The sequence below is a fragment of the Calliphora vicina genome, chromosome 1, assembly GCF_958450345.1.
Source record: "Calliphora vicina chromosome 1, idCalVici1.1, whole genome shotgun sequence".
Classification (NCBI taxonomy): Eukaryota; Metazoa; Arthropoda; class Insecta; order Diptera; family Calliphoridae; genus Calliphora; species Calliphora vicina.
The window spans coordinates 156,686,260-156,712,738 of record NC_088780.1 but is presented as its reverse complement, the minus strand read 5'-3'; the positions used below and the strand labels follow the sequence as shown (position 1 = coordinate 156,712,738).

The 26,479-nt window shown below is 30.1% G+C and overlaps 1 protein-coding gene across 1 annotated transcript in view; it reads right to left on the bottom strand.

The window, feature by feature from the left end:
* tok (tolkin) overlaps window positions 1-26,479 on the bottom strand; it is a 99,192-nt gene that overhangs the window by 27,976 nt on the left and 44,737 nt on the right. The window contains exon 2 of the mRNA XM_065516352.1: window positions 20,677-22,014. Coding sequence (XP_065372424.1) covers window positions 20,677-21,667 — 991 coding nt within the window. The 5' untranslated portion in view covers window positions 21,668-22,014. The remainder of the gene's footprint in view (window positions 1-20,676; window positions 22,015-26,479) is intronic.

The window sequence follows — 26,479 nt, the reverse complement described above, 5'->3', positions numbered from 1 at the left end:
GATCGAAACAAATGCAGTGAAAACTCTCTATAGTGGACAGCTATGGTCGCCGGAAATTTGTCCATTATTAAGAGATTACTAAAATTCCATGCATCTTAAACGAAAGATATAGGTTGAAGAATTCCGATTTCACCTCTCTGAATCCGCGCCTAATCTAAAGGCTGGCAGATAGAAGTTGTATTTGGAGGTAACCAAAAGGCACTTTCTTTTGTCCCTTCATGCTAACATTTATAACCCTTCCTTACCTGCTGTATATTTCATATTGTTTTAACCTTTCACTTATGAGATGGTGGTAAATTTTACACCCTCACTTCATTTTTTTAAAGTTTTTTTTTAAAAAAGTCTTGCGAAATAAAGTGCCTGATTTTTTGTTTCAAATAACATTTTGTTTTCTTTTTTTAATTTTTTTAAATTAAAATTGTTGTATCTTATTGTTAAAAAGAAAATATTAACGAACATTTTTTTTAAAGTAAACTTTTTTGCAAAAATTATAAGGTGTAAAATTTACACCACATCTATGACTATGTCAAAAATTTTCACGTCATAAGTTAAAGATTAAGCTAGTGTGTTATTGAGAAATGATCTATAGAATATACAGACATTTTCTGTTTTAAACTAGTGAAGGAATAATTGCAGTCTTTGTCTAAATTGGTTAACATCATCTTCAGACTCTTCTGCTGCCAGAACTTTCATCCAATATATGTTGCGATGTCAGATTTGTGAAAAAATTTCAAAAAATTATGTGTGACTTTATGAAAATGTGGAGGGTTTTGCAAAAAAATATATAAAAAATGTTGGTCCACCTATGGAAGATTCATTCACATGAAAATTATTATTTCGTGTTACGTTTCAGGGGCTTTGTCCATTAAATGGCGTTGTCCGCTATAGAGAGTGTCAACTATAAAGAGCTTTCACTGTAGTAGTAGGACGGGGCAAGGTCTGCACTGTAAGGTGGGTGAGGCAAAACATCTTAACCACTTCTTTCTAAATAGTTTTTAACAGGTATTGCAATATGAGGCCGAGCGTTGTCATGATGAAATATTACGGTTTAATGTCTGGCCACATATTCTGGCAGTTTTTCGGCCAATGCTAGCTTCAAACGAATCAGTTGTGTTTTCTACGGGTTCCCTGTAATGGTCTGGCCAGATTTCAGCTGCTCATAATAGATAGGACACTTTTAGTCCCAACAAATACAGTGCATTTCCCTAGCGTAATGGATATTTTGCTTTGTTGTTGATTCAGCTGGTTGGCTGGGCTTCACATTCGATCTCCTAAGATTCAGGTTATCGTAATGAATCCATTTTTCATCGCAAGTAATGATTCGATGCAAAAATGATTCTCTTTTATTGCGTCCAAGCTGCATTTCGGACATCGTATTTCAAGGTCGCTCGGTTTCAATTCATATGGTACCCTATTTCTCTGCTTTTTGATGAATCCTGCTGCACACAAATGTTTTGAAATTGCTGCTTGAGTAATGGGGTAATGTCTCCAATTGTTAATCTTTAAACTGTTTTAGCTGGCCTGGGCGAACTTTTTTTCTTCCGTGTAAAAATCACCACTTCTAAACCGCACAAACCATTTCTCGCACGTTGAAACCGATCGAACACATTCACCATAAGCTTTGGGGAGCAATCGGTGTGCTTCAGCCACACTTTTTTTCAAATTAAAGAAGTAAAGCAAAACTTCCCACATATGACGCTTTGTTGGCACAAAATTCGACATTTTCGAAGCAAAAAAAAACTTTGTTGTTTACTCTATAATGTTCAATAAATAAGAGGACCCTTCAAAATGACATATAATTTATTAAAAACAAAATCCTCGTTCAAAAGATACGCCATCTTCTAAGTCATAAACCTAACATCCAAAATTCAAAAAAAAGCAAAATAAGTGCCACCCTAATATGTATCTATGTACTTATGTTCATATGGGGGGTGTTGTTGCTTTAAAGTTTAAACTATAAATAAAATTTAACTACTTGCTAAAAAAAAAAGAAAAAGCATATATGGTTTCTTTAAAACTAAGAATACTTGGTGAGATCAAACAACATTTTCCCGCTGCCTGCATTACATTTCTATTTTTCGAGTATTGTGCAAGTGAGTGTATGTAAGTCCTGTTTTACATTTATTCAAATTGTATTTTGTATCCTACAACTGCTACAGACATACATTTACATTAAACACACAACTAAAATCTACATTTGCATTTGTACTCATGAATTTTTAAAATTGTAATGTTTAACATACATTTGTGTTTGTGTTTGAGTTTCAGTTTGTGTTTTAAGTTGTACTTGTTACTTTACTTGTATTTTAAAAAAAAAACAAAAAAACCTGTAGGGTGGTGTAGTGATTGACTATGAAATGTTTTAAATTTATTGCATCTGCATTTGTGAAAAGAAAAAAAACTGTTCTTATGATTGTGTAAATGTAACAATTAGATGGGATGTATTTCGTTATATTTCTTTACGCTTCAATGTGTCTTTACTTTACTTCTTTAATTTGACCAAAAATAGTGCCACTGAAGCACACCGATTGCTCACCAAGGCTTATGGTGAATGTGTTCCATCGGTTTCAACGTGCGAGAGATGGTTTGTGCGGTTCAGAACTGGTGATTTCGACACGGAAGACAAAGACTGCCCAGGCCAACCAAAAAAGTTTTAAGACCATGAAACGGAGGCATTACTACAACCGTAAATAACGGTTATCCAGAAAATTTAAATCAAAAACTCTGTATGTTAGATTCAACGGAGACCTATACTGTTATATACCAATAGATTCGTACTGATGTTCGCTTTCAGAATAATATCAACTCCACAGGTAACATTTATTATTCAACGTAATTATTATTCAATCCGCATGAAACTCCTAAAAAAAGAGTTTTAAATAGGAGTTTTATTTTTCCCATCAGAAAAAAAACTCATTTGAGGAGTTTTATTTTTTCCGTCAGACAATAAAACTCTTTTCGTATATTTGCTACTTTTTTTCAGTAACTTTCTTTATTGAGTCTATACTGTTTGTAGTAATTTATTTGTTTAAGAAAAAAAAAACAGATAATAGGAATCAAACAATAACCAATTAAAATCCCACTTGATTTTATTTTAATGACAATTTATTCATTTGCAAGGTGCTTTACAAATTGTAATGATCTGACCAGCGACAAGATTTAGGTGTCAATTGAAAAAAAATAAAACTCCTCAAATGAGTTTTATTTTATGACGGTAAAAGTAAAATTCCTCAAATGAGTTTTTTTACGGCTATTTAAAACTATTTTTTTAAAAGTTTTATGCGAACTTTTATTTTATAACTGTTTTAGATGGATTTTTATTTTTAAAGTCTAACTGTTTTAAAATAACTTTTGGATATCACTTATACCCTGTTTGAAAGATGTTGATGTTTGAACGCTATAAAAGAAAATAATTATTCCACCAAAGAACGCGAAGCGTAAGAGATCGTTTGTTAAGCCCGGCCACCCAGCCGAATCGACACCAATGCCAAATATCCATGGCGCTAAGGTAGTGCTCTGTATTTGGTGGGAATAAAAGGGTTCTATCTATTATGAGCTGCTGAAATCTGGCCAGGCCATCACAGGGGACCTGCACTGAATACAACTGTTTCGTTTGAAGAGCGCATTTGCCGAAAAACGGCAAGACATGATCTGTAATACTCCACTAGGACTTGCAATACCTTTTAAAATCTATTTAGAATGAAGTGGCTGGGAATCTTTCCAAACAATAGCAACTTTAGGGATTTTCCATTGAACATAGTAATAATGAATGGTTTGGCATCGAATAATGACTTTGAGCAGACCGCCAAAACCACAGTTGCAACATCTGTTACAATTTTCATAAAATCCTTACACAGTAAAGGGCAGCTGTTCTAATAAAATAAATAAACTTACAATCATTTATTATTTTGATGAGACACACAGATAAAGTAAAACTTAATTTCAAAACAAGGTAAGAAAGGTCTCATTTAACAACAGCTGTCAATAGATAATTGAGGCAAAAAATCAATGAAAATTCACTCTTAAATAAATCAAGTTAGATCTTGATACACTATAAATAACTTCGTACTACGACACATTTCTAAACATGAGAAAACTACCCTAAACACCTATTTAATCTGTCTATCAATCATTTGCTATTTAAACTTAAAGAATTTAATTAAAGTAAAGCATCAGTTAAAAACCAATATATTTGATTTATTGTTCCCCAATACTTTCAAACACATTTCAAATAACTACAACTACTAACCCTTATGAAAACAATCGAACATTAAATACTTTCGCTAAAACCCGATTACAAACATTTCATACAATTCACCAAGCAAATTCCCCACACAGTTAAACGCTCCTCTACAAATATTGACGTAGTATTACAATCTGTGGGCAAATATTAGAGAAAAAAAAAACGAACCCAAAAAGTTTTATTTAACAAAGTTGTTGTTTAAAATTGCTGCTGCTATTGGCCGATATGAGTTTAGTAGCATCTTTTGTTAGATGCTAAAGCATGCAACAGCATTTCAGAAATTAAATTTCAAATTGCATTTAATGGAAACGAATATGAATTTTACAGCCTCAACTATGTTTTAAATATAAAATTTTTAATTGTCTGAAAAATTCAAAATTCAGAAGAAAAAAACTACACCATTTCGAGGAAATCTATTTGTATTAGAGAGATTTTCTGTTGAAACCTTTTTTGTTGTTGCTGTTGCTGTGTAGTTTTATTTCGTTCGTTCATTTAGCTTGTTTGTAGTTTTAGCATAAAAAGCTAAAACACCAAAAAGTTAAGTCAAATAGAAAAATAAACAAATTTCCTAGCTGATGCACACAACGCCAACATAAATACAAATACTCTTAACACACACATACATACACACACACACATCCACACAGACTCTCATAACAAAATATGAATTTCCTACAAACTGTCAGTATTCACTAACATTCACTGAAAGAATAAAAAATATTTTGTGTTTTTGAAATTATTTCACATCAGAGATACTTGCACTAGACGAATAAATTGCTGCTGCTTCAAATAAAATAAAACAACAACAAAAAGGAAAAATATTTATAAAAACAACGACAACAAATTTTAAAACATGCAGTACATGCACCTTGCAATTTCAACAGAATTCCCCACAGTATGTGTGTTTGAGTGAGCGTGAGTGAGTGAGTGTGAGTGAGTAATGGTTGGGGGTTCAATAAACTGTAATACTAACACAAACACACATACACAACTTGGCACAGCTATGACGGTGTGTATGTGTGCGTGAAAGTGTTTTGGCCTCTAAAACACTATGGGCCAAGAATTGCAACAAATAATAAATAAAGAATAACAAAAAACCCAATATTATTCTGGGGGAAAATAAGAAAAAACAATTAAGAGAGCTATATTCGGCGGTACCGAATCTTATATACCCTTCACCAAATTATACTTTAAAATAATATTTTTCATATTTTTTAGGAAAATAAAATTTAATTTTTTTTAAATAGTTTTTAAAATTTTTTTTTTTTAATTTTTTTGGTGAAAAAAAATTCTGGTTTAAAAAATATTTTTCCCGATTTTGACCCATTGTAGGTCCAACTTATTATAGCCTTATATACATCGTTGCAATGGACTTTGAAATATCTATCATTGGATATCCATATTGTCTATATTAATGACATAGTAATCCATATATAGACCAAAAATAGGCCAAAAATCGAGGTTATCCCAGTTTTTATATCTCAGCCATTTATGGACCGATTTTAAATATCAACCGGGCCGGAAGAATTCCCGTTATATTGATGTACGAATCATGTTATTTGGGGGCTACGGAAAGTTGATTTCAACATACAGACGGGCAGACGGACATGGCTATATCGACTTCGCTATCTATAATGACCCAGAATATATATGGGCATTTCCTGGGGTCACGAACGTACGCTTTTGATGTCCCAAGAATATAGCAAACAAAGTATTTTTTTCGATAGCATTTTGGTAGCTCTATGTTTAGTGCTAAAGATGGATTTCATCGAGTTTAAGTTTTCATAATGATAGTTATAAACAGAAACCGGTAATTTTTCTACGTAAAACTTATAGACACCCACTGTTTTTCTTTTGAAAACCAGTACTTTTCTATAGAAAATTTAAACAGTAGTTTTCTATAAAAAATAAACCAGTAATTTTTATAAAAAAAATATTAAATCAGTATTTTATCTGTAGCAAAATATACCCGAATTGTTTACTTTGGAAAAATAAACCCGTATTGTTTTTTATAGCAAAATAAACCAGTATTTTTTCTATAGAAAAGCAAACCAGTATTTTTTCTATAGAAAAGCAAACCAGTATTTTTTCTATAGTAAAGCAAACTAGTATTATTTCTATAGGAAACAGTATTTTGTCTAAAGGAAAAAAAACAGTATTTTTTTCTAAAGGAAAAAACAGTATTTTTTTTAAAGGAAAAAACTGTATTTTTTTCTAAAGGAAGAACAGTATTTTTCTCTAAAGGAAAAAACAGTATTTTTCTCTAAAGGAAAAAACAGTATTTTTCTCTAAAGGAAAAAACAGTATTTTTCTCTAAAGGAAAAAACAGTATTTTTCTCTAAAGGAAAAAACAGTATTTTTCTCTAAAGGAAAAAACAGTATTTTTCTCTAAAGGAAAAAACAGTATTTTTCTCTAAAGGAAAAAACTGTATTTTTTTCTAAAGGAAAAAACATTATTTTTTCCTAAAGGAAAAAACAGTATTTTTTCCCAAAGGAAAAAACAGTATTTTTTCCCAAAGGAAAAAACAGTATTTTTTCCCAAAGGAAAAAACAGTATTTTTCTCTAAAGGAAAAAACAGTATTTTGCTCTAAAGGAAAAAACAGTATTTTTCTCTAAAGGAAAAAACAGTATTTTTCTCTAAAGGAAAAAACAGTATTTTTCTCTAAAGGAAAAAACAGTATTTTTCTCTAAAGGAAAAAACAGTATTTTTTTCTAAGGGAAAAAAACAGTATTTTTTTCTAAAGGAAAAAACAGTATTTTTTTCTAAAGGAAAAAACAGTATTTTTTTCTAAAGGAAAACACAGTATTTTTTTCTAAAGGAAAAAACAGTATTTTTTTCTAAAGGAAAAAACAGTATTTTTTTCTAAAGGAAAAAACAGTATTTTTTCTAAAGGAAAAACAGTATTTTTTTCTAAAGGAAAAAACAGTATTTTTTCTAAAGGAAAAAACAGTATTTTTTTCTAAAGGAAAAAACAGTATTTTTATCTAAAGGTAAAAACGGTATTTTTTTCTAAATGAAAAAAACAGTATTTTTTCTAAATGAAAAAAACAGTATTTTTTTCTAAATGAAAAAACTGTATTTTTTTCTAAAGAAAAAAAACTATTTTTTCTAAAGAAAAAACAGTATTTTTTCTTACGAAAAAAACTGTATTTTTACTATAGAAAAATAAACCTGTATTTTTTTATATATGAAAAACAGTATTTTTGCTATAGGAAACAGTATATTTTCTAAAGGAAAAAAAATATTTTTACCATATAAAAATAAACCAGTATTTTTCCTATAGAAAAATTAATCAGTATTTTTTCTATAGAAAAATAAAATAAAGGACCAAATCCTAATTTAAAATGTTTCTTGTTCTTTTTTTTCAAAAAGTTTTAATACAAGTGAAATGTAGTAATTTTCCAACCCATTGTACTCTTTGGTGGCAGCATACATTCCGGAAGACATGAGACTTTATAAAATCAAAATGCTTTTTCATCGCCCATCATATACATCACACATCTGATAACTGCGTAAGTTGTTGGGGATTTTCTTTTTATGATGGAGGAAATTTCAAAACGAGTGAACAACAACAACAAATAGAAGAAAACGTATAAAATCCGCCGCCTATAAACCATTTGACAGAAAATGTGTGTGTTTTTTTTTTCTCTCATTTTGCCAAAGTCTATTTATAAAAAAAAATTCATGACATCTTTTGAACAATAAGCAAAATAATACAAAATTCATACTAGAAACTTGTGCAGCTCTCCTCCTCCTCCTGCACCTCCTGTCTGTATGATTTGGTTCATGTGTCTGTTCTGTTCAGTTCAGTTCTGTTCGATGCAATGCTGTGTAAACTCAACATTCTAGATATGAATATGTTTGGGGTATTCATCGTGGTAATAGATACGTTGATGAACTCATAAGTTTGTGTGTATATTTCAGTATTTTCATCCAATATAAAAATAGAGTACAATGCCTATTTGTTTGTCATACAGTCAATCAGTTTTTAAAAAATTTGTTTTTTTTCTACTTTTTTTTGTTGATGTATTTTAACCTGACAATCATACCAACCATGCATTCATTCATTTGCTATTGTCTGCAACAATATACATAGAAATGTACATGAACCTACGATTCAGTCTATACAAATGGAGCAATGTCTTTTTCATTTGTTGAGTTTGTGTGTCTATAGATAAATAGGAAATATACTCACTCATACATACCAAATAAACTCAAACACAATCATATTATCTATCATCATTATTCATTCACCTGCACACAGTTGTTGTTGATACAGGGAGTGATACAAAAAAGTGTTTGACATTTTTGTTTAGCAACATTCCTAGTATTTTTTCTTTAGTAAGAGAAACCAAAAAACAATATTTCTTCTATAAAATAAACCTGTATATTTATCAATAGAAAGATAAAGCACTATACTTCATCTTCAAGATCAAAATCGGAAAAAAATTAAAAAAATTAGATTGTTTACCTTTTTTTCCCTGTTCAGGTCAATAGGTAACAAGCCGTTCAAAATTCTATAACATATGAACTTCCTAGGAATGATTCTTAACACCGTTTAGGTAGGTCAATATAAGTTACAAAGAAAAAACTAAAGGAATTAAGTGTTCTGGACCATAGAGAATAGACATAGAGCGGAAACTCTCCTGTCAAAGAATAACTCAGTCGTCAGAAGCCTAAGTGGTGAGAATGTACAAAACAACACTCGTAGGTGTGATTATTTTGAGTAATTTTTTTTGTTTGTGTTTTTTCTAGTTTCCGCTCTATGTTTCTCTATATTCTGGACCATAAACTATTAAATTATTATAAACTAAAGCATACATTTAGGTAGCTTTACAAACAAAATTTCTATATTTATTTCGAATTTTTTAAAGTTTTTTGCGATTTTGATCTAGAAGTTGAAGTTTTTATACCCTACACCACCATAGTGGGGAGGGTATTATGCGTTTGTGCAGATGTTTGTAACGCCCAAAAATATTAGTCTAACACCCACCTTAAAGTATACCGATCGACTTAGAATCACTTTCTGAGTCGATTAAACGATGTCCGTCCGTCCGTCCGTCCGTCCGTCCGTCTGGTTGGCTGGCTGGCTGTCCATGTAAACCTTGTGCGCAGAGTACAGGTCGCAATTTTGAAGATATTTCGATCAAATTTGGTACATATTACTTTTTCGGCCCAAGGACGAAGCCTATTGAAACTGGCTGAAATCGGTCCATTATTTCACCTAGCCCCCATACAAATGTCCCCTCGAAATTGGACTTTATCGGTCATAAAAGTTTAATTTATCTATGTATCTACACAAATTTCGCTCCAAATAAGTTTTATATATACAAAATTCATGTCACCAAATTTTGTTACGATCGGTCCATAATTAGTCATAGCTCCCACATAGACCCGCTTCCGAAAATCACTTTAACGTGCATAAATCGCTTAAAAATGTTGGTATACACACAAAATTCTACATAGTTAACTTTAATATAGACATAAATAACACGACCTAATTTTATGGTGATCGGTCCATAATTGGTCATAGCTCCCATATAAGGCCCACTTCCGAAAATCACTCAAAAATATAAATTATTGATATTTTAAAAGAAAAATATTTTTACTCATTTACTTGGTGTAGGGTATTATATGGTCGGGCTTGACCGACCATACTTTCTTACTTGTTTTGATTTTATATGTTCACAATTTTTGTTGTTTATGACAAGCGCTACAACTTTGCCTCAGAGACTAAATCTAAATTCCGAACTATATGAGCCTAACAAAATGATCACTTTTTTGCAAAAATGACACCTAGGCCCCAAATCTTTGCGGTCCCATAAAAAAAGTGCATAACTTTTGGCAAAACTGGGATACACTGGTCTTTTTTTTTTGGTCTTTTATCACGCACTGGTGTCCGTATATGGTTATATTTCCTTGACTTAAAAATTACACACAGTGTTATAGTTTAAACAACAAAGTTTTTATTTACTTCGAAAATGTTGAATATGCGGGAAGTTTTACTTCTTTAATTTTAGAAAAAGTGCCACTGAAGCTCACCGATTGCTCACCAAAGCTTATTTATGTTGAATGTGTTCCATCGGTTTTAACGTGCAAGATATGGTTTGTGCGGTTCAGAAATGGTGATATTGACACGGAAGACAAAGATCACCCAGGACAGCCAAAAAAGTTTGAAAACCCAGAACTGGAGGCATTACTCCATGAAGATTTTTGTAATTCAAAAAAGTTTTTTCAAAATCATTGGGTGCTACTCAAGCAGCAATTTCAATATGTTTGCGACCAGTAGGATTCATCCAAAAGTAGGGATATTGGGTAATTGAAGTAGAAAGATGATGTTTCATGTCCGAAATGATACTTAAACGCTATAAAAGAAAATCATTTTTGCACCGAATCATTACTTTCTATGAAAAATGGATCCATTACAATATTTGGCCAACCAGCCAAATCGACACCAAAGCCTAATATCCATGGCACTAAGGTAATTTTCTGTATTTGGTGGGCGCAAGAGGGTCCCATCTATTATGAGTTGTTTAAATCTGAACAGACCATCACAGGGAACCTGTAACGAACGCAACTGATTCGTTTGAAGCGAGCATTGGCCGAAAAATGTCTAGAATATGCGGCCAGACATGAAATCGTAATATTCTATTACTTATGACAACGCTTGGCCACATGTTGCAACACCTGTTAAAAAGTAGAACGCTCTCTCTAGGATACGCTTCACTTTGGAATAGAGTATCCGGTATTGGCGGTTCTTTTGGCTCGGAAGCTATATGTTGTCAGAAGAATGGGAAAAGGTCATATTGTAGAAATGTTTCAAAATAAAATCTAAAAACTTTAAAAAATTCAGCATTTTTTAATCATACACGCAATAAAAGTATGCACTACATTTTTGCTGGAATTCAAGTTGAAAACAAGTGTAATTCCAGCCTTAATTACAGTGTCAAGCAATTAAATTATGTTGCCATTACACTTTTTATCACAAGGATTCTCTAGTAAAAAGGAAACAAGAAACATGTTTTTGTGCAAAAAAAAATATTGTTACGTTTTAACCTTTTCAAAACGTTGGTTTATTTGCTTTAAATAAAACGGATACTTTTGATTGCAAATAAAAGCCGTTTAGTAGTTTAAAAATTGTAACAATACTTTATTTATTTAAAATGTACAACAACAGAATTGAATAGTCGCTCAGTGTTTTTTTTATACACATTTATAAATTCGCAGAAATACAGACACAATTTATAACGTACACGAATTCACTGGAAAATACAGCCTACTTTAAGGCACTCAGTTGATGTTTATTCGAATGGCGTCTCTGATAATCTCACGACTGCAACCATGGCACTATTTATACACACGCCAACTCTGGTGAACTTTCTACAATGCTCTTTAACTGTCAAAACTCGTATATTTCGAATTCGAATATACGAGTCGCAGCAAACATTCAGCGTTGCCATACTTACGATCAATGATCAACTCAAAGTATTTATTCAATGTTACTAATGCCCACAAATATGTTACAGTTTGAGAGGTACTGCTATTTGAATGCATTATGCAACTTTAAATCAGCCGTTAAAATCGTTATATTTGAATTCAAGTACAATTTCGTAACAATATGAATTTTCCCCAAATATTGTAATTTTTCAAATTTAAAACTTAATTATATTTGAACTCAAACTCCTGCAGAATTTTCAAGTGCTTGAATTTGTAGATGTTCAGTGCTTATTGGGATATATCTGATCCTGATCAGTTTTCCTATCACCAGGTGTTCAAAAGCACATGCAAACAATTTTAGTAGTTCTTATACAACATCATGGTTGTATGGAGAAGAGCAGAGAAAACTTTATATGGAAAATGAAAATTAATTTTAAAAAACACTATAACAACACCAACAAACAGCAACCAGATTTTATAGTAGATTTAATGTGCAATTCAATAAATCTTTTAATTTGTTTAACAAATACTTAACACTTTATCATGTACAAACAATACAAACACAAAAACACATTTACTCACACACACATACACATACACAAACTAATACATATTCATTTACACACATGCACAAACATGTTCATTTGAACACAAACATGCAAATGTGTAGATATGTACAGATAAAATACATCATAGATTTTAAATGCAATTCTCTTGCTTCAATAGAGTGAAAAAGAATAGTTGTTATTGTGCAAAATAATACAAAATAAACATTTCTAAAGGATTAAGGTTTTTGGAAGATGAATTTTGAGGTTTACATGATTTGGAGGTTTTGTTTTGTCAGATGGTTGTCATTGCTTTGTGGGTATCAAATAAGTTTGACATTTATGATTTCCGTTAAAAAGTTTTCGTTTTTTTATGTGAAATATGTCACACTATATTGTGTGTTTAGTTTAAGCTTAATAAATTGAAATATCTAGGAAATTTAAAAAATATTTATGTATTTCAAAAGACCCTAAAAAGTAGTTTCAAGTTTTTTCTAAATTTATACGTTATTTGAGTTTAATGATTTGCTTTGCTCTAATTCACTTTAATACTTTATTTATTGTTACACTGTAAATGTTTTAAATATGTGTATGTTTTATGTATTTTATAATTAACATTTATAGCATAAGCTCTATCTGTGAATTTGTGTCTATCTTTGTGTGTATATAATAAAGTGAATGTGTGTTTTACTATTAAAAAAACTGTTTTATCATGATGACAACTTTAATAAATTTGCACAAGTCCTACATACATATACTCACTCACTCACACGTAGGCTTGTAAGTCTTGTATAAAAATAAATTAAAACTACAGCAACCATAGAACTAACACTTCATATTTTAATTTATTTAAAGTCTTTCTTTACATGTGTAAATACATACATATGTACACTAGGGTGGTCCTTCGATTTTCGGTATGCCCAGGTGTAAAATAGTTATTCGTCATCTAAACTCCAAATGCTAAATTTTATTTGATTGCTCATTTTATTTGAAATTTCGAGTAGGAATATTTTTCAAAAAATTAAATTTTGAAAAAAAAAAATTTAATTGAAATATAAAATATTAAGATTTCCTGACATCGTTAAACCATTATATTTTAAGATCAAACAAGTAAGAGAGCTTTAATTGGCTGTGACGAATCTTATATACACTTCAACAGAGTATACTTTAAGACAAAGATTGAAAACAATAGCTCAATTCACAATCTTGTGCAAATGGTCTTGGATCATTGCTTACGCATTGCATTTTTACTTTACACTAACAAAATATACAGAAATACATTTTTACATAAATATGAATTTTAATACTAATGCACAAGATTGTGAATACCGCTAATGTTGAACAAATTGTTTGTTAACAATTTTTTTGGGTAAAAAAATAACTTCCTTAAAAATGTATTTAAAGTTACGACCCAAAACAAGTAAGAGAGCTATATTCGGCTGTGCCGATTCTTATATACCCTTCACCAAATTATACTTTAAATAAAACTTTTAAATATTATTAAGTAAACAAAAATTTTTTTGCAGTTTTTTAATTTTTTGAAAAAAAAATTTTTCGAATTTTTTTTTTAAAAATTTTTAAATTAAAAAAAGTTTTTTTTTTAAATTTTAAATTTTTTTTTTGTTTTTTCAATATTTTTTTAATATTTAGCGAAAAAAACTTTGGTGAAAAAAAAAATCGGGTTAAAAAATAATTTTCCTATTGACCCATTGTAGGTCCAACTTACTATGGTTTTATATACGTCATTGCATAGATCTTTGAAATATCTATCATTAGATATCCATATTGTCTATATTAATGACTTAGTAATCCAGATATATGTAGGTCAAAAATAGGTAAAAAATAGATGTTGTCCTGGTTTTTTCCTCATATCTCAGCCATTTGTGAAGCGAATTTGCTGATTTTAAATAGCAAACTTCTCGAAAACATGTCTGACAGAATTATTGAAGATTTGGATCCCAAAGATATCTGGGGTCTTCAAAAAATTGATTTCAACAGACGTACAGACGGACATGGCTTAATCGACTCCGCTATCTATAAGGATCCAGAATATATATACTCTATAGAAAATGGTAAATCCATGGGTGAAATTGAACTCTAATTCGATATAAGCAAATCCACTGTCTGAGGAATTGGATCGTGATTTCACCTGAGAAACAACGTGAAAAGTAAGTCAGGAAGTAGTACATGTTGCTAGTTACGCAAATGAACAGCTAGGAGTTCCTATTGGAATTCACACTGCTAGATGTCGATTAACTGAATTAAATTTGTTCGCCACGAAAGCACTTATAAGTTATGTCAATAAAAAAGCCTGGAATTTGCAAGACGATTAGTATTGTGGAGCGACGAAAGCCAATTTTATTTGGCTCAGGTGACAAAAACTACGTATGCATGCCACTAAAAGAAGTATATTCTCCTAGATATCAATTACCAACAGTCAAACATGACGGCAGATCAATAATGGTGTGGGATAAGAAATAATATTCATAAAAGGAGCTTTCTTCCGTGATGGTGTATTTCAACAATGACCCTGACCCTAAGCATCGAAAATTTAAAAAAAACTGCCGCTGAACTCGCCAAAGCTAATAGTGAATGAGTTCCATCGATTTTAACGTGCAAGAGATGGTTTGTGCGGCTGAGAAGTGGTGATATTGACACGGAAGACAAAGATCGCTCCGGCCTGCCAAAAATAGTATGAAGACCAAGAATTGGAGACATTACTCTATGAAGATTATTATAAAACTCAATAAGAGCTTGCAAAATCATTCGGAGCTACTCAAACAGCAACGTCAAAACGTTTGGAAAACCCAGGATTCATTAAAAAGCAGGGAAACCAAACGAATTGAAGCTGAGAGACCTTGAAAGACGATTTTGTACATCTTAAATGCTGCTTGTACGCTATAAAAGAAAATAATTCTTGCAACGATGAACAATGGATCCATTACGATAACCCAAAGCGTAGATCATATGTGAAGCCTGGCCAATCAACCGAATTGACACCAAATCAAAATATCCATGGAGCTAAGATAATGCTATGTAATTGTTGGGACCAAATGGGTCCTATCTATTATGAGCTGCTGAAATCTAGCAAGACCATCAATGGGAACCTTTACCGAACGCTAAGAATTTTTAGGTCAGACATGAAACCATAATATTCCATCATGACAAAACTAGGCCACATGTTGCAATACCTGTTAAAAAAATAATTAGAAAAAAGTGGTTGGAAAGTTTTGCCTTATTCGCCTTATAGTTCAGACCTTGCCCCATCCGAATACTATTTGTTTCGATCCATGCAGAACGCTCTCTCTGGGATACGCTTTACTTTGAAACTGCGTATCAGATATTGGCTTGATTCGTTCTTGACCTCAAAAGATGAGCAGTTCTTTTGGCTCGGAATCCATATGTCGCCAGAAAGATTGGAAAAGGTCACAGCTAATATATATCCGCTCATATATAATATTTAGTTAAATCTCGTTTTAAAAAAACACGAGTTAGGGCCTTTCTATATTAAGGTAGCGATATATTGTACAAATATTTCAAAATAAAAGCTACAAATTTAAAAAACCCAATCAAATAATTTTTAGTGCAGTGGTCCAACTTTAGTGTTTTTGACAGATTTGAAATTATTAAATTAAATTACAAAACGTAAATTTGAGATCCCAAGAAGCAATCTGAAATGAAATATTCTCTCCTATCGACAATTACATATGAAATTTATGTTGCCATGAAATATCCATTTCCCTCGAAGTTAAAACTGCTATCGTGATATTTCCATGAACTTGTCATTCACAATAATAGGTCATTCACAATTTAATGTTTACAGAATTCCAACTAAAAATTCCACAACATGGGGAATTTTTTCTCCTGAACAAAGTTGATGAAAGAAAAATGGAAAAAGGGAACACATTTCATGTGAAATATAGATTCGCGATAGGGGAGATTATTAAACGAAATAATGTTTTAAGAAATAATTGTAACAAATTAGTCTAACCTTAATATTTAACCCTTAATATTTATAACGGTTAAAATTTTCATTTTTAATAGTCATTTAGCATTGATTAGAATCAAAAAAATCATTTTAAATTTGATGAAATTTCATTAAAAAAAATTTGGTATTTGAGATAACTATACATTAAAATTTCATAATTTTTTTTGTCTCAAATTATAATCATTTTTAAAATTTAAGAAAATGAAATACAAAAACTATTTTTAATTGAATTTTTTGTTTCAACTTTTAATTTTTAAAAATGAATTTTAATTATTGATACTTTGATCCAAAACAGGAATCCAGGAAACCTTATCCGATTTTTTAAAAATGTTCAGCAGTTGGTTATTAGCAGGGAAACCGGAAATATGCTCCAAAAAAAGCGTTTTAAGCGCTTTAAATATGCAGTAAAAACTTTAAAATATGCCCTTAAAATTTAAAAAATATGCTCTTAAAAAAACAAACTTTTACATAATTTTTAACCAAAAAATTTACTTTTATTTAAAAAAATCAATATAATTCATTTCTAAAAAGGTAAAGTAACATAAACAAAAATAACATGAACTAAAACAAGTATAACAAAAAATAAATACAACATAAAAACAATAAGCTATGAAAAGGCCTCGAGAGGTATTTTTTGATGATATTTTATATAAATATAAAGTCACTTCTTCAATTAAGGTTATTATTGCAATAAATTACAAAATATTGACTTAAATTTTCAAATAAAAATCGTTGTCTATTGGATCTGAAAACATTTTTATTAATAGAAAATGTTCTTTCGACATCAACGGATGTTATAGGAGCAAATTTAAAAGACAATATTTATTTAACACTTAGAACGGTTAAGTTTGAATTAGAACTAAAATTTGATATTTAGATGGCGCTATTATTAAAATAGTGCTTATTTTATATTAAGAAAAAGCCATCTATTTTTAAATTTTGAATTTTAAACAAAGGAAGTAAAAACCTGTAACACAACAGCGAAAAATAAGTAAGACAAAATTTGTTTTTGATAAAATCAAAACATGCTATTAAACAGTAAAATATTCTCTAAAATCGCAAAAATATGACATAAATATGCTCTTAAAACAAATATATGCAAAAATATGCATTTAAGGGTAAAATATGCAAAAATATGCACTAACAAATCGATGCCAACATTCTTAAATAGTTCTGAAACGTGTAAATATCTCATCCATGTGCTTATTAGACTCACCAGAAAAAACATGCATTTGCATATTTTGGTTTCCCTGGTTATTAGACACCGTTAAACAATTTTAAACCCTGAGAGCTTCGAAAATCCAAAAAGTGTAAACTAGGGGCCACCCTATTACGCACTCTATATTTAGGTTAGTTGAGAATTTTCTTTGGGCCTTTTTGTAGAGTTTTCCGCAATGATTGTCTTTAAATGATAAATATTAATTAACAAAAAAGCATAATTGTCCTTTATGTCAAAGTGTTTGCGTATAAATATGTGTGTAAAAGTATGCTTGTATTGTATTTATAAAAGTGTATATTTAAATATTCTAGTCTATATTTTGTGAATTCCTTTGAGTCTGTATTTAGTTTATGTATCTGAGAGTTTGAACTGTTTGTGTATTTATGTATGTAAGTCTGTGTTTTGTATTTGTATTGTTTATATTCCCTCTGTGGGGAAAATGTTCTTTTATTCAAAAGTTTCCAAAGTAAAGTTTTGGTTATAAATGACCTACTTGTGTTTGGTTTGGTTGTACACTTCCTTTCTTTCCTTCTTTATATTCTGGTTTTAAAAGGAAAATAACCAACAACATTATAGTCGGTCTCTGTTGGTAAAAATCATTAACAATAACCACATTTTTATTATTATTTTATTTTTTTTATATTTATTTTGTTGCTGTTATTATTGTATTGTATATTATTTAAAGATATTAAAGGATTAAGTGAACTTTAAATAAGTATTTATGCCTGTCTGTCCTTTTTATGTATTTACAAAATGAAAATTTCGTACTTTCACATTATGAAATGTTTGTTAAAAGTGTATATTTATATTTGTTTTAGTATTTTTTTTATTGCTTTTAAACTGGAGTTACTTTTCAGGATTATAAATGAAATATTTATGAATTTTAAGTAAATAATAAAATACCTTTTGATTCGTTTCTTTTGTTTATTTTGCAGATCACTTAAGGGGTCAGTGGTTGAATTAAACAAATGTTTGCTTTGGTGCGCATAAAAGTGAAAATAAATTATTTTGTAATCTATTTAGACACAATTTAAAATCTTAATGTAATTTAATACAGTAATTTGTACTAATATGTTTTAACAATTTTAGGAAAATATTGAATAAATTACAAGTTTAGGAAAGTATTTATATATTTAACCTCCTCAGTCCCAAGGAAAAATCAAGCACCGAAAGACTTCAAAAGTATATTTTTTATGCTTCTTGAAGAAACAATATAATACAAACTTTGTTCAAGGATTCTGAGATATTAAAGGTGCAGCCAGCTGGACATTCGTAAGCAAATGAAATAAAAAAACTTATTTATTTAGACAGTTTTATTTTTAAATTAATGAAACTAATTATACTCCAGGATGAAAATTGATTGATTAGGAATGAAACCCCATGAAACACTGCTGTCTTTTGTAATGCTTAGATACATAATACATGTGAAAATATGAGCTCCAACAAACTTCCTGTACTCGGAAGAAGTTGAGTTAAAGTGCGGGTATTTTACAAAGCATACATATTGCTGCTTTACGAAACAAGGCTCCAAAAACTCCGAATTGTTATTTTAAATTAAAATTTTTTTTTTTAAATTTTTAAATTTAAATTTTTTTTTTAAATTTTAAAAAAAGTTTTTTGTTTTTTCCGATTTTGATCCATTGTAACTTATATACGTTGTTGCAAAGGTCTTTGAAATATTTATCATTAGATATCCATATTGTCTATATTAATGACTTAGTACTCCAGATATAGGTCAAAAAAATCGAGGTTGTCCTGGTTTTTTCCTCATATCTCAGCTATTTGTAGACCGATTTTGCTGATTTTAAATAGGAAACTTCTCGAAAGCATGTCTGGCAGAATTATTGAAGATTTGGATCCCGAAGATATCTGGGGTCTTCAGAAAATTGATTTCAACAGACAGACATGATTTACATGCAAATGTGTGACTTCACTTAAGTCTAAACTTGACTGTTCGAAATTTTTTTCTTTTTTTTCAAAAAATAAATAAAAATTTAATCTCGGAGCGAATGGGCGCTTGGCTTAGTCTTGAAAAAACATGCAATTATTGAAGGACGGAGTTTTAAAGTGGCATATTTTTGAATCTAATTGAGATAATGACTTGCATTTTTTTTGTAAGACCAAAAATGAACTTATCTAAAGTTGAAAAGAAACCAACCAATTGTAGTAGGGAATGTAAGAAAAGATAAACTCACTGTTTATTGTTGATGTTTTGTTTAAGCTTTGATATTTTTACAAATAAAGCTGGAGTGTCTGTAATTCTCATTGGAGCGAAAATTCCAAAAATTGTATTTTGTACAATTTTGCCCATAGGGTCCACATTTCTTTTGGGGCTGGGAAAATACTTTGGGTATAAATAGGGAACACATCAAAGTTTCCAATGTTGCTTTCCGTTTTCTGATCCCAGCTTTGGGCTTTTAGAACATGTGCCCCAAATTTGAAATTTTGATAAAAAAAAATAGGTCGAATTCCGAAGTGCTTAGGGACGACACATTCAAAAAATAGGACATGTTTTTTATATCAAAATGTTCTCCGTAAAGATACCTAATTATAAGAGATAAATAGAATACGCAAGCATGTTTTTGCAAGACCTAGCTAAGCGCTTTCCAACAATATAAAAATTGAAATCGGATGAGAAACAAAAAAATGCCACGTGTCGAAAACATTCGGTCCAAAAGTAAGACCTCTATTTTTAAAAAAGAGGACCAAGGTATAGTAAAATTTTAAAATATCAATTTTGAAATGCTTATATCTCGGAAATTAAAAGAGATAAATAGCACACGAAAGCTTGTTTTTGCAAGACCTATCGGATGTCTTTGCAAGAGAAATCGGATGGGAAACAACAAATGGCACGTGTTTTAAAAATTTTACATGTCGAAGGTACCCTACTTTGAGCATTTGTAGGGCCCATTTTAATAGCATAAACTCGAATACTTGTCTACGCCTACGTCAAATTTTATTCCGATCGGACCAGCCGTTTAAAAATGACAGATTTATTTCCAAAAAAAATTTGGATCCTGTCCCACTGTACAATGGAAAACATCTACACTATATCAAATATTATCGAATTCAGACGAGTAAAATAAATTTATCGTTTCGTCCCATATAAGAATGATATGGAGAATATGAATACTTCTCAGTATTACACTTAAAAACCTAAATTCTGCTGTTTTTCTTATTTAATATAAGTCACATATCTTCAAATTTAATTCATCTTAGATTTCAAAATTGTTAAAACTCACCCGCTTTACATGGATCCATATCGATGTCATTGGAAATTTTCTTTTCGAATTTACTGCTCAACAAATCCTCAATTGAATATTTGCTGTGATGTTTGTGCCAGGGTATTTGAGAGTAATATTCGTCCGCACTTATAATGGCTGAGTGGTGAAAATTTCGGTCGAGTTGATCACCAGCAGCAGCAGAATCATCGTAATTGTTTTGCAGGGGTTCATGTTGTTGCTGTTGTTGTTGGTTGTTGTGTGAGTGTTGATGATGGTGTTGAGATGTTGGTGTTAAATGTTGTTGTTGCTGCTGTTGTTTATGTTGGTTGCCATAATGGCTTCGATGTTGATGATGCTGTGGATTCTGATGATGATCAAAATGCTGGTGTTGATACTGTGGGTGTCTAGTATGCTGCTCCTGCTGCTGTTGTAAAATATTTTCTTGTAATGAGAAATTTTTGTCAGAATGCGTAGGAATATTTCTTCTTCGTTGCTGTGTATTTATGCTGTTGATATCTTGGGCATTTGTGTGGCTGTTTGTGCGGATATTTTCATCTGTGTCTATGGCAGTATTTAAGGCATTCATTGTTGTGGTGGTGCTGGAGGTGGTGGTGGTTGAGAGTGTTGTTGCAGCCTTCAACTCCCTCACCACTGGTAAATTGTATAGTGACGATTCTTGTAATTCTATTTCCACTGCTTCTTCTGCAGCCTCTGCTCTGATATCTTCTTCATCTTCAGTTAAATGCTGTAGTTTTTGTACAGATTGCAAGGACAACGAATCTGCTGGCAATGAGGATGAAACTGCTGGTAAGATTGCAAGTTCTGATGCTGAGGCTGTTATGGCTGGCGCTGAGTTAGTGTTGACATTTAAGTGAGCACTTTTCACACATGAGGCTGTAACTACAACAAATATGGTTGTAATTATAAATGCTGCATAATTTCGTAGGCTGGTGTGGCGTCTTCGTTGTTTTCTTCTTAAACTGTATTTTTGAAATTTTAATTTCTCCATAATGCTGCTTGTTGCAACGCTTGTCTATAGTTTTCGTTTTCTATTTCCGTTCAATATGTTTTTAATAACTTTGTTTTTTTTATAATTTTTTTAAAAATATTTTATACATACACATAGTTTTCATTGCATTTTGTTTAGTGTTTTAATTAATTAATATTTTATTGAGCGCTTTTTTATTAATAAATGATTTAATAAAAATATTTATTTATAATTAAAGCTTGATATGTGTGTAAAATGTGGAAAAAAAATTATGAACATCTAGCACAAGTGGGGGTTTTTTGCACTCAGCAAATTTAGCATTCAGTTGTATTTTTTAGTTATTAACATGCCACATATATCAGTAAAATCTATAAAGAAAAATAGAATAAAATGTTGGGATTAAAATTTTATTACATAAATGTGTGCAAAAAAAAAAAAAAGCTAAAAATTTGTATTGGACAATAAACTGAAACCTTAAATGAGAATTTATTTTTTTTGGTCTAAATGAGTGACCAATGGAATTAAAGAAACCTGTGAAATTCTATGAAAAATGTACATAAATATTTAAATAAAAATAATCTAAAATTAAATTTGTTTTTAGGAGACAAATAAGTTCAATGTAATAATAAGAGCCATAGCATAACTAGAACAAATACTCTCTCATCGTGTTACTCTCTTCCCACATATAAATTAATCAGTCTTCCCGGATGTCAGTCAATCCCGGATGTCAGTCAATTCCTAAAATATATAAATTGGAGTTAGGCAAGTTAGTAGACCTTAGGAATTTGTATCCCTTATTGTTAGTAATTGTTCATAAGGTCTACTAACTTGCCTAACTGCAATTTATATATTTTAGAACATTTGACATGTATGTACGTGCTCTTTGTAGTGCAGTAAGAAGTCAAATGGTTACTTTATACATCCCATGTAGACAATTGTCACTTAAGTGTCTCTAATTAATCTAGAGTGTAGTCTCTTTTAACGTTTATTTTGTAATGCACTTTTATTGTGAGTAATTCATACAAACTAGTTTTATAAAACGTGTGTGTCAAGGTTTCAAAAGCTGCTTTCCGTTTTTTGATCCCAGCTTTGGGATTTTAGAACATTGGCCCAAAGTTTAAATTTTGATATAAAAAAATAGGTCACATTCCGAAGGGCGTAGGGCGACATCTTTGAAAAATAGGACATGTTTTTTATACCAAAATGTTCTCCGTAAAGTTAACTTACAGAAAAATATAAAATTGTTATACTTATGTTCTTAAAAAAAGTTTATTTTTAATAAAAAAAGAGTTAAGTCACCTTTTCGCCCAAAAAACTGCAAAAATCAACTATTTTTTTAATATTTAAATTGAAAATCATTTATTTTTGGATTCATAATTGATATTGCTCTGAAATCTTTTGTATATTATTGGTAATTTAGTTGTCTAACTAGCAAAAAAAATCGAGACCATTTCATACAAAAGTACGACCTATATTTTTAAAAAAGAGGACCAAGGTATGGAAAAATTTTAAAATTTCAATTGAAAAACATTGAAATGCCTTTAACTGAGAAATTATAAGAGATAAATAGCATACGTTTTTGAAGACCTAGCCGAGCGCTTTCCATGAATATAAAATTCTTTGAAATCGGATGGGAAACAAAAAAATTGCATGGGTTTAAAAATTGTACATGTCGAAGGTACCCCACTTTGAGCTTCCATATAGCCGCCCCTGGATCATTTGTAGGGCCCATTTGAATAACTTAAACTCGAATACTCCTTGGCTACGACCACGTCAAATTTTATACCGATCGGACCAGCCGTTTAGAAATGCTAGATTTATTTCCAAAAAAAATTGATTGTGCCCCACTGTGCAGCAGTAATCTATTAAAGAGTTGTCGTAGGAAGAATTGTTTACAGAACTATCTCTGATATGTTCTTTTATCTAACTATTTGAGGTCAATTAGCTCCCGTACATGTTAATATAACTAGTTCTGTAGATTTTCAAGTAGCCAGTTAGGTAGCTATTAAGGTAACTGACTCTATGTAATTGGGATGTGAATCCAAGACATTGACTACTTTGGACCAGCTATCAGACAGCCTCATTGTAATCAAAAACGTTGCCTAGGACATGCACTAACTACATATGTAATTAGTTGTCTCCCTAAGTGATAGGTAATATCACTAGATTGGAACAATCGCTAGAACTGCCTGGCTGAGAGAGATGTAAACAAATTTTTTATGTTTATGTATATTATTTTGCTGTGTGTGTAAAACACGCTCATATCCAGAATATTAAACCAAAATTAATAAGATTCATCCAGAAGATTTGTTACTCTTCTAAGCAGTTTGGTATTAAAAATCAGCAATATTGATTTGTTATAATAAAAATTATACGATAAAATATGAGACAATCTAAAAAAAAAAATTAAAAATTGTACCAGTTGCTTAGTTTGTTATTGTAGATATTTTCTAAACCTCTGATCCGATTAAAATGAAGTTTTTATAACCATTATTGAGAAGGGTCCAAGCTTTCACAAAATATATCTTGTATTTAGACTGCATAAATAATAAATCAAATACAGCAGTATGTCTAAAACTTCTTACATCTAAAAATAAAAACCAATTTAGCTTAAATTAAACTTTTTGTTATAGCATAAAATTCAAATTTAAGAAAATCCTTCAAATTTCACAACATAAAAAAAACTAAGCTAAAAAAATACAATTTTTTAATATTTCTTTTGAGTTTTTTAATATGGCTACATATTAAAACGCAATTCATTTTTTTTATTTTTAATTTTTTGTTACACAGAATATAAGTGTCTGTGTTTCGAGATGATGATGTGATGAGAAGATGATGTATGTGAAGATGAATTCCATTGAGGCTTTTCACAATTTATCAATATTGTGAATTGTGGCATTTACAAAAGATCATAATACATTTTATTTATATGTATTTATTAAAATGCAAACAAAGCGCACAAATTATAAAGACTATTTTCAGCTTTCTAAGAGAGGAATGAATGCTTAATAAATAAATAAAATAAAATAAATATTAAATTTATTCTACAAACATGTGCCTATATGTACATGAAAAAAAAATTGACTTAATTCATTGGAATTATCTCTGTTAGTAGTCGCGCTGGCCAAAAAGGTCTGGGTCATTTGATTTTCATTTCACATACAACAATTGTATTCACCATATATAATCGTAACAACAAATATCATGTCTGATGTATGTGAGTGAGTAGTAAAATGCATAATAATTTTATTAGTAGAATTTTATTCGCACCATTTAATAATTCAAAATGTGTCATTTAAAGGGTTTAACAAAAAAGTGTAAACTATTTTCTAACAATTTGTGTTTTATTTATAACTTATAATGATTTTTAATTGTATTGTTAGTAACTATTTTGTTACCCTTTAAAAAGATTTCATTTGAAATCAATCAATTTCTGGTAAACATTTGTATTTATGTGTTAAAATTTAAATTTTATTCAATTTTTTAAATAATAATCAGGGAAGTTAAAACTGAAACAAAGCAAAAATAGTTTTTGTTATTGAATTAATTATAGATTTGCAATTTATTTCATTATTTACATATATACATAAATTGGTTATCAACAGTTTTTGTTTCAAATAATTACTTTAAACATCAGACCCAGCGTCGACGTTCTAAACTAATGCTTATTTTCTAAGACATTGAAATTTCTTATGTAAATTCTAGGCAATTTTAAGAAATTCTGTTTTTCTGATAATAAAAATATCAACATTTTGGTGGTAAATTACACTGTATGTCATTTTTGAAGTCATGGAAATATAACCATATACGGTCACCAGGACGTGATGAAAGACCAAAAAAAAAGACCCGTGTTTCTCAGTTTTGCCCAAAGTCATGCACTTTTTTATGGGCTCCAAAGATTTGGGGCCTTGCACTGTGGTTTCAAATCAAAATTAGTTGGCTTCCTTTTTATATAGAATTAGTGTCTTCCATTCCAAAAAAAATGGTTAAAATATCAATATAAACTTTGCTTTTAAGTTACAGTAGGGTCTAGATATATAAAAATCATTAAAAACAAAAAAATAAAAAAATTAAAAATTTTTAAAAAGATCTGTATTTACTATATTTCAAGTTACAGTAGGGTCTATAAAAATCAAACAAAGTTTTTTCTAAAAATTCCATTCCGTAAAAATTAAAAAAAAAAGTATTTCGGCGGGTGCTGGCGGCTACAATTTTTCTACAAAGACATTCCCCAGAAGTTTCTTTAATATCAGTATATTTGAGACCCAAGTTTAAAGGACTATAACAGGAAAATGTAGAGGCCCATAAATATAAGATATACACTTAATAAAAGCCTATATAAATGTTTATCTATGTTTTGAATTATGATTATATAAATGCGAAAATAATTGAGATATATGTAATTTAGTAAATGAGTAAAATATAAAAAAAAAAGAAAATATTATTCAAAATTTTTTGAACTTCTGGCGCTTCTGTCGAGAAAACGAAATGTCCAATTGAAAAAGCCATTTGTATTAGAGGAGAGCCGATTGTCAGCTTCCAAAAAAAACTTCGTTTTTCCAAATTCTAAAGATACCGATTTTTATAATTTTGTCCACCTAGATTTTGATTTGGAACCACAGTACCTTGGTGTCATTTTTGCAAAAAAAGTTATAATTTTTTCAGGCTCATATCTCGCAAACAGTTCGGAATTTTGATTTACTGTCTGAGGCAAAGTTGTAGCCCCTTTCATAAAGAACAAAAATTATGAACATATAAAATCAAAAAAATTCATCTTCAAGATCAAAATTGCAAAAAACTTTAAAAAATTCGAAGTAAATTTAGAAATATTTT